The 13469-nt window shown below is 42.5% G+C and overlaps 1 protein-coding gene across 3 annotated transcripts in view; it reads left to right on the top strand.

Moving 5' to 3' along the window:
- The first annotated feature begins 3460 nt into the window (after nt 1-3460).
- The window catches only part of LOC132403878 (glycogen [starch] synthase, liver-like), an 80796-nt gene continuing 70787 nt past the window's right edge, over nt 3461-13469 (top strand). For 2 of the 3 annotated variants that reach the window (XM_059987653.1, XM_059987652.1), the window contains exon 1: nt 3461-3777. In XM_059987653.1, coding sequence (XP_059843636.1) covers nt 3657-3777 — 121 coding nt within the window. In that variant the 5' untranslated portion in view covers nt 3461-3656. Of the gene's footprint in view, nt 3778-4079; nt 4333-13469 lie in introns of those variants that run through there. The other variant, XM_059987654.1, reaches the window with a different exon arrangement.

Below are 13469 nucleotides of genomic sequence, written 5' to 3'. Positions count from 1 at the left end.
CTTTGGTTCTAGTCTCATCCAACCACAGGGGGAAGAGCCTGTTTGCATTTACCCTGTCTATACCCCTCATAATTTTTGTATACCTCTATTAAATTTAGCCTCATTCTCCTACACTGCAGGGAATAAAGTCTTAAGATATTTCGCAAAGCAATTCCATTTTGCTTGATTTCTTAAGAAAGCAGTATGACAATGAAAAGGGCAGAAGAGGATTGTGGAGAGAACACCATGAGGAATGTGTCAGCATTGTAGTGCCAATGAAGGATTGCCACCTTGTCGTGGTGAAGAGGCTCGTGAGTTCCTGAGGTCCTGTGAGTGATACTCCCCGGAGCTTAGCTCCTGGTAGGGTCACCCATAGCAGTAAGGTCAAGAGGGAGGCTCCAGGCAAAGAGCAATCCAACTAAGGCCTCAACAGTAAAGCTGTCAGAGGATGATGACACATCACAACAGCAGTGAAGGTGGAGGAAGGCTACAGCAGAGAAGAGTCTCCAGTCTTGGACCCTGATCCTTATCTGTCAAGTACCGTGTGAAGGCTGTTCATGCATCAGCCTTCCCTCATTAAACAAAGTAATGCACAGGCGTTCTCCATTAAGGGAATAACCCCTTGGGAGAACATCATACTCAGCTTGAGTGAGTGATCGCCAATGAGGGGATTTAGAGCAGGTAGACGAGAACTTTCTCATTATGGTCCAGGATCTTCATGGTATCTTTAACATTGTGTTGGTGCTTTACATCTTCATGCTCTTCACTTGGAATATATCATATCATTCTCTAAGAGAACCATTGTAACCGAGCAGTGGTGTGGTGAAATGAGTATTACAAACTGGGATGGCAAGCCTAGATAGTGTGGACATGTAGATTATGTTTCCAATAGGGGGAGGGTCTAGGACCAGAGGGCACAACATCAGAATAGAATAATGTCCCTTTAGGACAGAGATGAAGATGAATCTCTTTAGCTAGAAGGGGTTGAATCTATGGAATTCATTGCTCCAGATGACCATGGAGGCCAGGTCATTAGGTATACTTAAAGTCGAGATTGATAGGTTTTTGATTAGTAAGGGCATCAAAGATTGCAGGGAGAAGGCAGGGGAATAGATTTGAGAGGGACAAATCAATCATGATCAAATAGCAGAGCAGACTCAACGGGCCAAATGGCCGAATACTGTTCCTATGTCTTATGGTCTTATGACTTAAAACAGAAATGGTAATGCAAAGGGAAAGGTGGAGGGAGTACTTTAATGCAACAATAAAATGAAGGTGAGCCAAGGTCTGCAGATACTACTGTGATGGCTGGAGGGTCTTTCTGACAGTTACGTACGGCAACAGTGTTCAAATGACGAGGTTGCGATTCAAGGACCAGTGTCACCACATTGGTTCCTGAAGAAGCAAATGATAATTTACAATGTTTGCACTTCTTTTTACAACTCTTAATCACTCCTCCTAAGTCCCTTAATATATTTGCACTGTGCAAAATATAGCCTCATGTCCATTCCACATTTTAACTGATCCACTATCAGGGATCTCCATTGGCCTGTCACTCAGATACATTCTCATTGATGACCTCTACCTCCTGTTCTTTGCCAACATACTCAGAACCGACCCTTCCAATCAAGCTGTTGCTTAATTGCTGAGCTAGCGTCTGTGCCTGAGAGCATATTTTGTAAAAAAACATAAAATGATGTGAACTCTCAGCAGATAAGGCAGCATCTTAGGAGAGAGAAGCAGAGTTTCAGGTTAAAAACTATTTATTGCATATTTGTTTGAAGTTTCTGTCATCTGCAGTAGTTTTATTACTTCTTTTGAATCATATGTCTTATAGGTTGAACAAAATATGGCTTTACTCTTTGGAGCAAAGGACAATGAGAAGTAACTTGATCAAAGTGTACAAGATAAGAAGTATTGATCAAATAGATAGCCAGAGAGTGGAAATGCCTCATACAAGGGGGCAAAATATTAACAAGATTGGAATAATGTAAGGGGGGAGATGTCAGAGATATATTTTTTACAGAGTGGTGGGTGTATGGATCATGGTGCTAGGAGTCATAGAAGCAGATATGTTAGAGACATTTAAAACATAGAAATCTACAGCACATTGCAGGCCCTTCAGCCCACAATGTTGCGCCGACTATGTAACCCACTCTGTAAACTGCCTAGAATTACCCTACCGCATAGCCGTCCATCCCTCTAAGCTCCATGTACCTATCTAAGAGCCTCTTAATAGACACTATTGTCGCTGGCAGTGCATTCCACATGCTCACCACTCTCTGTGTGAAAAACTTACCCCTGACATCCCCTCTGTACCTACTTCCAAACACTATACCCCCTCATGTTAGCCATTTGGGCCTCTGGCTATCCATATGACCAATGCCTTCCATCATCTTGTACACCTCTATCAGGTCACCTCTCATCCTCCGTCGCTCCAAGGAGAAAGGGCCAAGTTCACTCAACCTATTCCCATAGGGCATGCTCCCCAATCCAGGCAACATCCTTGTAAATCTCCTCTGCATTCTTTTAGGAAACTCTTAGATAGGCACCAGGATGATAGAAAAATCGAGGTCTATGTAGGAGGGAAGGGTGAGACTGATCTTGGGGTAAGTTACCAGGTCAGCAGATCAGGGGCTGAAGAGCCTGTACTTTGTTGTGCGCTGTGTTCTGTGTTCTAGTCTATATTGAATTAACACTAGTCCTGTGAAGCACTGGTATATTAAAGCAATTATTGTAAATAATTCCCAGAAGGAAATCAAGCTTTATCATTTGAAAAGAAGCAAAATGAAATTGTAGTGGGCAGTGTTGTGTAGAGATGAATTCTGCTATTTCACAGCTCACAGTGTTAGGTTCGATCCTGACCCTGGGTTCAGTCTCTGTGGCCATTGTAACCCCGAGGTGCCCTGGACTCGAGTCATATCCCAAACACGGACTACTAGATAGTTTAATTGGTCTATTATATGTACTGTTTTCCCATCAGTGTAGGTTAATAGCAGAAAGGAATCAAAGGGGAATTGATTGGCAGCTGTGAGGGCGAATGAGTTGCTGGACTGCAGGGAAAAGAGCGGGGAAGTGTTTAATAAAATTACTTTGGGAACTTATTACGGAGCCTTCTGTCATTATAAGAGCTAAATAAAACACCATTATTTTTCTTTTCTACTGACGGAAACGGCACGTACAACGATAAAGCACGTGGATTCAATAATTTTATGTTATTTCTGGGCATATGGCGATGTGCACCTGCGGATTTAAAATATTCGGTTGATAGATTCATTAATTATTTAAATTAAACGCAAATAAAAGTTAGAGTTTAGAATGACTCACTCGATTACTTTTTTGCATGCAACAAATTGAAGCTAAATTCACTATCGATATTTGAACACCTTATTAGAAAAGAAATAACGGAGTGGAATTGACCTAAATTAAAAGTCAGTGGGGAAGTTTGTGTTGCTTCCGGGGTATGGGCTGGACACCGGGACAATCACGTGACACAGGCATGTCCCAACTGTTCTGAATTTTTCCTCAGCCAGGACCCTTCCTTCAGTCAGTTGTGCGACTTTGGAGGGGGAACTTTTTCCCTACCCAGTCATTGAAATCCCAGTGCGGAGTCACAAGGAGCGACGAGCAATTGAGGCCAATTCTGCGCACGTTTGATCACAAGGAATTTCTCCAAAATGCCTCGGGGCAGGTCACTTTCAGTGACTTCTTTAAGTGGCCTTCCCGACTGGGAGGATGAGAATTTACCCGTGGAAGATCTAATGCTCTTTGAGGTGTCTTGGGAAGTCACTAACAAAGGTGAGCAGTCTGTTTCAGCCGCAGAATTCCCCCCTCCTCCGAAGACATTGGCATCATCCCACTGTCCTTAGACCGATTAAAGTTTAATAATTTCCCGCCGGGTGTTTGTGATAACTTAATTTGAAAATTACCCATATCAAATAATTAAGATTGTCCATTTTTAATAGCGAAATGCTGATATGTTAACCTTTAATTTCCTTGTCAGGTTGTGTGTTATCGACCCACCAAATCTTTGACCTTTACTCGTTGTTCATTAACTTAAAGCCAGTTGACGTTAGGAAATGCCTGTGTGTGTGGCGGGGAGGGAGGACTGTTTGGATGTCCAGGTGCAAAGTTGTGTTGTGTAGAATTTGGCTTTTCGCTTAAGCAACCCAGTAAGGCTGACATAGGAGCTGGAGCCCGTCACGTGCTGGGTTGGGTTCGGAGTCAGTTTTTAATCATATAAATCAGGGCGCAAAGAAATTCCTTGTTGGTGTGAAGCTGAAGAGTTAAAAGACGATAATGAAAAAGGTAGCATTATCGGGTTGAGATCATGACAGCGTCGCCTGGAAGGAGGTGAGTGGGTTAAGTGTTGGGATAACTATTGTTTTGAATATTATGGTTAAGTCAAGAAAGGAGCTCCAATTATCATATGGTCTGTATAATAAAGGTCATTTAATTACCTAATGAAATAGCTCCTCAGAGCTATTAATGTTTTGAGAATTCTAAATGATCAGGTGTGTGGTATAGTGGAGAGTATCCTGACTAGGAAACAGTGTCATGGCCTGGTATGGAAACACCAATGCTCAAGAATGGAAAAGCAGTGGATTCAGCCCAGTTGATCGCAGAAAAAGCCTTCCCCACCATTTTCTTGCAGGCATGCTTTGTTCTACTGTGAATGCCTGCAAAAAAAATCTTAGGGTAGTATTCAGTGATGTGTATGTATGTTGATAATAAATTTATTCAAATTTTTGACCTACTGTATATAAAGAGACAGCACTATATTCAGCCTTCAAAATATAGTTAACAGTCACATATAACTCTGCCATGGATGGTCCCAAGCTTAGCTGCGAAAGGAGGGTTGGGCATAGGGCTAGCAACCCCATCCTGTAAAAACTAAGTTCTGCAGAAACTCCAAAGAACTCAGCCCTGGGAGAGGAAGGATCTTAGAAGATGGGCTGCACTGGTACATCTGGGGACAATTTGATAGACTGGCCAAGAAAGAGGATTCTGGTGAGCTGTTGTTGATGGCTTATGCTCCAGTAGAGGTGATGGGCTAAGAAGAACAGTCACTAATGGGCTTATTAGAATTAAGCTCACCTTTAGTCATTATACAATGTTATGATATTTGTAGTTTACTTCCAAATTTGCGGCCACTTTTCACCCTACTAATGGTGTGGTAAATAATAGGAGAATCTGAGGTAAATGTAAATCAATTTTCCAATGATACTCAGCACAGTATATCACAGTAAGGAAGCTGTGGCTGTTTGTAGTAATTACATTAAAGATATGGTGCTGAAAATGCGTGGTTCAAAAGGTAGGTTTGAATTGAGTGGTAAAGCAGGCTGCTGGCCTGGAGATGTGACAGCCCAGAAGCATATGGGTGAAGCAGAGCAAAGAACAATCGATTAGCAAAGACTAATAGATTGTGTTTGATCCAAAAATCAGTGGGCAGTAAAATGTACTGTTTGAGACCTATATAATCTGTTTTTCTCGTTCCTCAGTGATACTGTTCCAGCAGTCTAACCTAGAAGATCAATAATTAAGTTGAATTGAACCAGGGAGCCAGTAATTAGTGTTTTTGAATCAGAATTTCAGACCACTGTTCAAGAGCTGTGGAGCTCAGGGCTCCACAAAACATGAACCCGAGATTCTGCAGATGCTGGAAATCCAGAGTAACATTTTAAAAAAAAAGCTAGGGGAATGCAGCAGGTCAGGCAGTATCTATGGTTCCATTCCGACTCCCCTTTTAATCTTCCTTTTTTCCTCAACTGCCTGTCACCTACCTTGGGAGTCTGTCCTCCTACCCTTTCTCCCATGGTCCATTCTCCTCTTAGATTCCTACAGTCCTTTACATTGTCCACCTATCGCCACTCAGCTTCTCATTTTATCACCCCTCTCTCAGTTACTACTTCCCCTTCACCTATCACCTTCCAGCTGGTACTCCTTTTCCTCGCCCACCAACTTATTCTAGCTTCTTCCTCCTTCAGTTCCAGTCTCAGTCTGAACTGTCAATTCTTTATTCTTCTCCATAGGTGCTGGCTGACCTGCTGAATACCCCCAACATTTTGTTTGAGGGGAACACTTGCTGTTGTCTTTTTTTTAAAAGATTTTCAATATGTGCTGAGCCAGGGTATTGTTAGCAATTGGAGCAGATCGTTGGGGACTAACTGGGATTGAAGTGCAGGGGCAGCTGAAAAGTGAAGGAACTAAGGTCAGTAACATGAATTTCTGATCATGATCTAGAAAGTGTAATTGATTTACACTTGTAATTGACATGTACTGAATAAGGTTTAAGAAAACATTTTGCTTGCCATCTGCTCAGATTGTTTGAAAATATAAATACACCGAGTTAATACAAAAGGATAATAAATGGTACAATGCAGAGTATAGTGTTTTGAGTAAAGAGAAAGTGTTGTGCAAGACATGCAATTTTGAGAGGACTGGAACATAAAAGCAAGAATATAATCTGAAACTTTATACGGCATTTGGAGTATTGTGAGCAGCTTTAGACACCTTATCTAAGAAAGGATGTGCTGGCATTGGAATGGTCCCAAGGAAGTTCACCGGATGATCCAGGGAATGAGAGGGTTCATATGAGAAGCATTTGGTGGCTCTGGACCTCTACTCTCTAGAGATTAGGAGGGTAGCTCATTGAAACATATCAAATATTAAAAGCCCAGGCAGTGTGGATGTGCAGAGTATGTTTCCAGTGGTGGGGTAGTCTAGCACCAGAAGGCACAGCCTTTAGAACAGAGATGAGGAGGAATTTCTTTAGGCAAAGTATAGTGAATTTGTGAAATTCATTGCCACAAATGGCTGTGGATGCCAAGTAAGTGTGTATATTTGAAGTGCTGGTTGATAGGTTCTTGAGTAAGGGTGGCAAAGGTTACAGGAAGAAAGCAGGAGACTGGGACTGAAAGGGGTAATAGATCAGTCATGATGGAATACTGGAGCAGATTTGATGGGCGTTTTGGCCTAATTCTGCCTCTATACGCTTGAGGTAGACATTAAGGTGCAAGCACCATGATGGGTTAGATTGAGATTTAGTTCATCTTTATCGTTCAGGAAGATCATTTGAGAGGCTTGTAACAGTGAGATAGAAGCCTGGTGCAGGTAAGGATGAGCATTTCATTATGATATCATGCCTTTATAATTGGAGCCATTACTGCACTACCATCTATTCTGATTTTCCGTATGAAAACTGGGAGGAGACATGGGGAGCATGTTAATTTGATTTAACAGATGTGATGTGGGTTGGAAATTGTTCAGCATTTAGCCAGAGTGTAAGATAACAATTCTTGAATTAAGGGACATAAAGAGGGCAGCAGTGCGCAATTAGTTTTTATATTTTGGTAACAGACTTCTGTTTTATGTAGATAGAGGGCACCAAACTGCTACAATTAGTTAATTGTTATCCCTGGATAGAATTTGTGATGCAAAAGATTTCTATATCAATGTCCTGTTTATTAGAGTTAACACTTTTTTGTAAAATCAAGTAAATTGGGTAAGAATTGGAAATGTTAAGACTGGGTCAAAATTGCTTTTTTGGTGATGAAAGTAAACTGAAAGATTAAAATATTTGTAAATAATAAAATACCATTAAGTGAAGCTACTGCTCTACATCTTGAGAGCAATGTCCCACAACTTTGCAGGCCAGATCCAGATTGAAGTGCTGGATGTCTGAAAATGTGGCCCAAGAAGAGCATTTTGTGGGTGATGGGGATGAGGATGGGCAGATGTCATTATGTTGGTGATGTAAAGAGATAGGATACAATGACACAAATAACTCTCAGAATGGGTGGGATAGCAGTGAAGGGTGTTGCTGGAGGAGGGGAAAGCTAGATGCATTGTGGGAGATGATGTGAACCAGACCCCAGGAAGCTCTGAAGTTAATAGTGTAAGTTGCCCCCTGGGTGTTAGAGAATGGTGGAAGAATTGGGTGGGAATTAATTGATAGGTGAAAGAGGATGGGATGCAGGAAAATAGAGGAAGTGGGACAAATGACATGATTTGCTGTGCTTGCAGCCAGGATAGATTTGATGAGCTGAATAACTTGCTGTGGTGCAGTCATTACATAAATTGCGGGATCACACCGAGCCAATGGTCTTTGAAGGCTCACTAGAATGATCAAGATCAAGATCTGTATAAGTAGTTTGGAAGCCATTGAAAGAAAATGTCTTGTCACACTGTTTTCAGAGTTCTGTTAATGTAGTCAGAGTTGAAAATCTTGGTAAAGGATAAGATGTGAGTGAAAGTGAAACATTTGCAGTTAAGCATACACTTGATGAGTTTTATTGAAATTGAGTATTGATATTTGCAGGAAATGGCTTTGACTTTATCAGATTTATTGTGATTTGTGGCTGGGAGAGATTTGTCTTGAAAGTATATATGTCACCATATCAGATTCAGTTTCTTGCAGGCATTCACAGTAGAACAAAGAAACACAATAGACTGAATGAAAAACTACCCACAAGGACTGACACATAATTAATGTGCAAAAGAAAGCAAACTGCAAATACAAAAAAAAATAAGTTAATAAATAATGCTGAGAACATGAGTGGAAAGTAAGTGCATAGGTTGTGGAATCGGTTCAGTGTTGAGCTGTGTGGTTAAGAAGCTGGATGGTTGATAATTCGGTGGTGTGGGACCTCCTTTCAGATGGCAGCAATGAGAATAGTGCATGTCCTGTCTGGTGGTGGTCCTTGATGAATGCTTTTAAGTGCAATTGTTGATTTGTCCTTTCTGGTCAACTGCTAGATTAGTATGAACAACATGTCAAAGAAACATGAGCCACATTTGGTCTGAATGTATTCTTCTGAGGTTGTCAAATAGAAGCCGTTCAGTTTGATATAGAACCACCAAATGACATTGACTGTATCCAGTAGGCACAACTAATAGCTCATCGGCTATTGATATAATCACCACTAGTTGATTTGTAAACGCAGACAGCCTCGAATGTTGTATGTTCATGATATTAAAGATTAACTTTTTTGGTCACATGTAAATCACAGCATTGAAACAGAGTAAATGCATTATTTGCGTCAACAACTAACGGTCTGAGGATATGCTGGGGGTAGCACACAAGTGAGCCAAGCTTCCAGTGCCAACGCAGAATGCCCATAACTTGGCAACCCTAACCTGTATGTCTTTAGAATGTCAGAGGGAACCACAGCAGCTGGAGGAAATTTGCGTGGTACACTGATCGTAGATCAGTGCATAGGCATATTGAGTCTGCACCAGCTTTCCAGCATGGCTGAATTATTATCCCTCTCAACCCCATTCTCCTGCTTTCTCCCCATAACCTTTTGAAGCCCTTACTATCAAGAACCTATTAACCTCCAACTTAAATGTATCCAATGACTTGGTCTTGTCAGCCGTCTGTAGCGATGAATTCCGCAGATTTATCACTCTCTGGCTGAAGAAATTCCTCATCTCTGTTCTAAAAGGACTTTTTATACTGAGGCTGTGCCCTCTGGTCCTAGACTCCCTCACTATAGGAAACAACCTCTCCACATCCATTTTGTCTAGGCCTTTCAAATGTTTCCCATATTAACCCTTTCATTCCTGGGGTCATTCCCGTGAACCTCCTTTAGACACTCTCAAATTCCTTGGATAGGGTTCCCTAAGCTGCTCTCATACTCCAAGTGCAGTCTCACCAATGTCATATAAAGCCTCAGCATTACATCCTCATTTTTATATTCTAGTCCTCTCAATGAATGCCAATATTGCATTTGCCTTCCTTACCACTGAGTCAAACTGCAATTAACCTTTAAGGAATCCTGCATGAGGACTTTCAAGTCCCTTTGCACCTCTCATTTCTGAATTTCTCCCCGTTCAGAAAGTAGTGTACACTTTATACCTTCTACTAAACTGCATGACCATACACTTCCCTACATTAAATTCCATCTGCCACTTCCTTGCCCATTCTCCCAATCTGTCCAAGTCTCTCTGCAGACTCCCTGCTTCCTCAACACTATCTGCCCCTCCATCAATCTTTGTATTTTCTGCAACCTTGGCCACAAAGCTATCAATACCATCATCTTAAATCATTGGCATGTATACAGTGGTATGCATCTGCAATGTGAAAAGAGTAAGTCCCAAAACTGACCCCTGTGGAACACAAGTCACCTGCAGCTAACCAGAAAAGGCTCCCTTTATTCCAAGTCTTTGTCTCCTACCAGTCAACCAATTACCTGTCCATGCTAGTATCTTTCCTGTAATATCATGGGCTCTTATTCAGCAGCTTCATTTGTGGCACTTTGTCAGAGGCCTTCTAAAAATCCAAGTAAACAACATCCTCTGACTCTCCTTTGTCCATCCTGTCTGTTATTTCCTCAAGTACTTCCAACAGATTGGTCAGGCAAGATTTCTCCTTTTTAATGATATGCCTTCAAGTACCTTGAAACCTTATCTTCAACTTCTTTCTAATCACTGAAGTCAGGCTAGCTGGTCTATAATGTCCGTTTTTTTTGGGCCTCCCTTCCTCAAATTTAAAATATTCAAAGTACTTTTATTATCAAAGAATGGATAAATCATCTGACCTTGAGACTTGTTTGCTCACTGGTAGCCACATAGCAAGAAACCTGAAAGAACCCAATTAAAGAAAGAAAAAAAAGTAAGTAAAAGAGTAAAAACTGATATGCAAGAGAAAGATTACAAAAAATCAAAAATCATAATTGTTGTTGAAATGAACAACAACAATCTGAACCAAAAATTCACTCCTCAGATCCAAAGCCTGGAGTACGCCCAAGACCTTGCGTATCAGTTTATCATACTAGCAGGCACGGAACACAGCAGCCAGGCAGTCTTCATTGCCTCAGCGCCATGGGGATGGAGCAAAATTGGCTCTTGACCTGATGAACACCTTGTCGTTCCAGTCTACCTGGGCCGGCATTGAAATTGAACAAACGACAGAACAGCAAAGGCTCAGGCACCCTGGCGAGAGGAGTAAACATTGTGAGAGTAAGCCAAATCTGCTGCCACCTCCAATCTGGGCTGGCATTTAAATTGTCTGAACAACGGATCGTATCTTGCATTAGGACCCACAAGCTGCAGAAGGCTCCGGGCCTAGACCACACTGCCCAGCAACTCGCTCTGGATCCTGAATTCATCACCCAGCCCAAAGCCGCTCTCAAGGTCTTCAAATCAGCTCAGTGCCCAGAGCGGTCCAACCTGTCACCTAGGTCAGTTGTACAGGCACCGAGACTCCTCTGCCTGGGCCCCGACTTCTCCTTTTGGCACCCAAAGTGATCCATCCTCATTCCTGGACCAGCTGTATGGGCATTGGAGCACCATCTGCAACGATTCTGCAACACACTATCTCAGCTCATCGCCTGAACTCACCTTAACATCACTCGTCACTTCACTGTTTGCGGTGATAATTTAACACAGTTTCCCTCAGAAATGTATTTTTAGTGATGTTTTTAGTCAGACTTCTTAGCTTCTTGACTACCAGAAAGCTGTCACTCATGTTCAGTAGCGCCATTTTAACTGGAAGACTTAATTCTGAAGAGTGGATATGCAATTTTCCAGACCAATGGGATCATTCTGTAATCTAGGGATTCTTGAAATATCGCCACTGATGCCTCCACAATCTCATCAGCTACCTCTGAAGCAGTGGGAATTGAACACCATTTGCTGGTGCTATAAATCTTTACACTATCTGCTTTTAGACTGTCAAATGTAGATATGCCAATAAAAGGAAACACTTTTTCATTGAAAAGAATGACATTCATAAGATTGTGCAGCAGATGGGATGCCTCTGTGGGAAAGGGGTAAATTCTTCCTAATTCTCAGAACCAGCAGCAAAGCTTTACAATTTCATTCAGAAAGTGAAGTTTGAACCCTTACTGGGCAGTGCAGTCCAATTGGCTGATATCCATCGAGTCCCTTTTGGGTATTGAATTACCCCTGCCCCTTTGCACCACTGTTTGTTATGCAGTCCTGCTGCCTGTAAAGAGATAGTACGTTCTCCCTGTGACGGCATGGGTTTCCTCTGGGTGCTGTGGATTCCTCCCACAGTCCAAAGTCCTACCAGGTGTCTTTGGAGCATCTGCTAGCATTTCTGTAGTACTGGGTCACTAGGCATTTGTGTAATGAGGTTGTGAGCCACATGCCCAGCCCTCCTCTTTTCATAGCCAGGTTTGGTTCTGTGCTTGGTGGAGTTTCAAAGAATTGTTGGTACAGAAATGGTTGGGAACAGAATTCATTCATACTTTTTTAAAAAAAAACAAAAGTTCATGGTTGTTGGAACTCCATCACTTTAGCACAAAGGTATGGCCACAATTTGCTCCTTGGGGCAGTATGCAAAGTCGCTTCAATGATGGAGAAGCAACAGACTACAGATGCTGGAATCTGGCGCAACAAACAGTGCTAGAGGATCTTAGTGGATCAAGCAGCATCTGTGGGAGGAAAGAAATGCTGGATGTCAATGGGGTGGTGAAAAAATGGCAACAAGAGGTTACTAGATACCCTCTTCTTGCGGGTAGTCATTGGCTGGAATTTCTGTGGCCCAAGTGGCACATGACACTTCTCGGGTCACGTCTGGAGTAGGCCCAAGCTGTGCTACATGCAGGCACAGATGGCTTCACTTGCTGAGGAGTTGTAAACAGAATGGAATGCTGTGCACAACACCACTCCTGACATCCTACTGGAACAGGTTGTCAATGAAGTGACTCTAGCTGGAAGAACAGCATCTTGCAATTCCCCCGGGTAGTCTACAACCGAATGGCACAAATATTGAGTTTCCCCCCAATTTTAGGGAACCCACCCCTCCAGTGTTTAGTTTCCACCCTCATACCGAGCCCCCCCATAATCTCTGGATCTCCCATTTTGCAACCTTTCCCCTCATGTCACCACCAGTCCTCCCTTCACCCATCTTTGTCTCCTCTTCCTCTTGGTTCCATCCACTCATTTCACACAGTTCACCAACAGGTTCCCCCTCCCACCCCACTCCATCAAATCACCTCTATGTTTATGGTTTCAACTGCTAGTCACCTCTCCCCTAACGGCTCACTGTATCTCAGATTCCAGCACACTTAGCTCTTTAAATTCCTGCTCCTCTCCTTCCGGCAGCAGTCACCCGTTTTTACACTTCCTAGTTCCCCAGCCTTGGTCCATTATTGTTTTTCAGTCTTTATCTGCCTCTGTCTCTCATTCACCTGCCATGGACTCCTGTCTTCAGCACTGCTCCCCTCCCCTAATCAGCATAGCATTGCCCAAGCTCTCCTTGCTCTTCAGTCCACCAATCACTGCTCCTCTTTGTACTGGCCATTTCTCTTCTCCACTAAAAGTCCTGGTTCAGGAGTCTTGTGCAGGAGTGCCAGTAAATAACCTGGTCATAACAAACTGTCTTGGCTTGGAGCATTAACAGTTCATTTCTCTCCAGAAATACTGCATGACCTGCTGAGGTCCTCTAGTGTTTTATGTGTGTTCTTCCTGATTTCCAGCATCCACAGAATCTCTTGTCACTCCAGTGGACGTAGCTGATG

The sequence above is a fragment of the Hypanus sabinus genome, chromosome 13 (genome assembly GCF_030144855.1).
Source record: "Hypanus sabinus isolate sHypSab1 chromosome 13, sHypSab1.hap1, whole genome shotgun sequence".
Taxonomy (NCBI): domain Eukaryota; kingdom Metazoa; phylum Chordata; class Chondrichthyes; order Myliobatiformes; family Dasyatidae; genus Hypanus; species Hypanus sabinus.
Note: the sequence above shows the minus strand (reverse complement) of the source record. Positions and strands in the feature narration are given on the sequence as shown.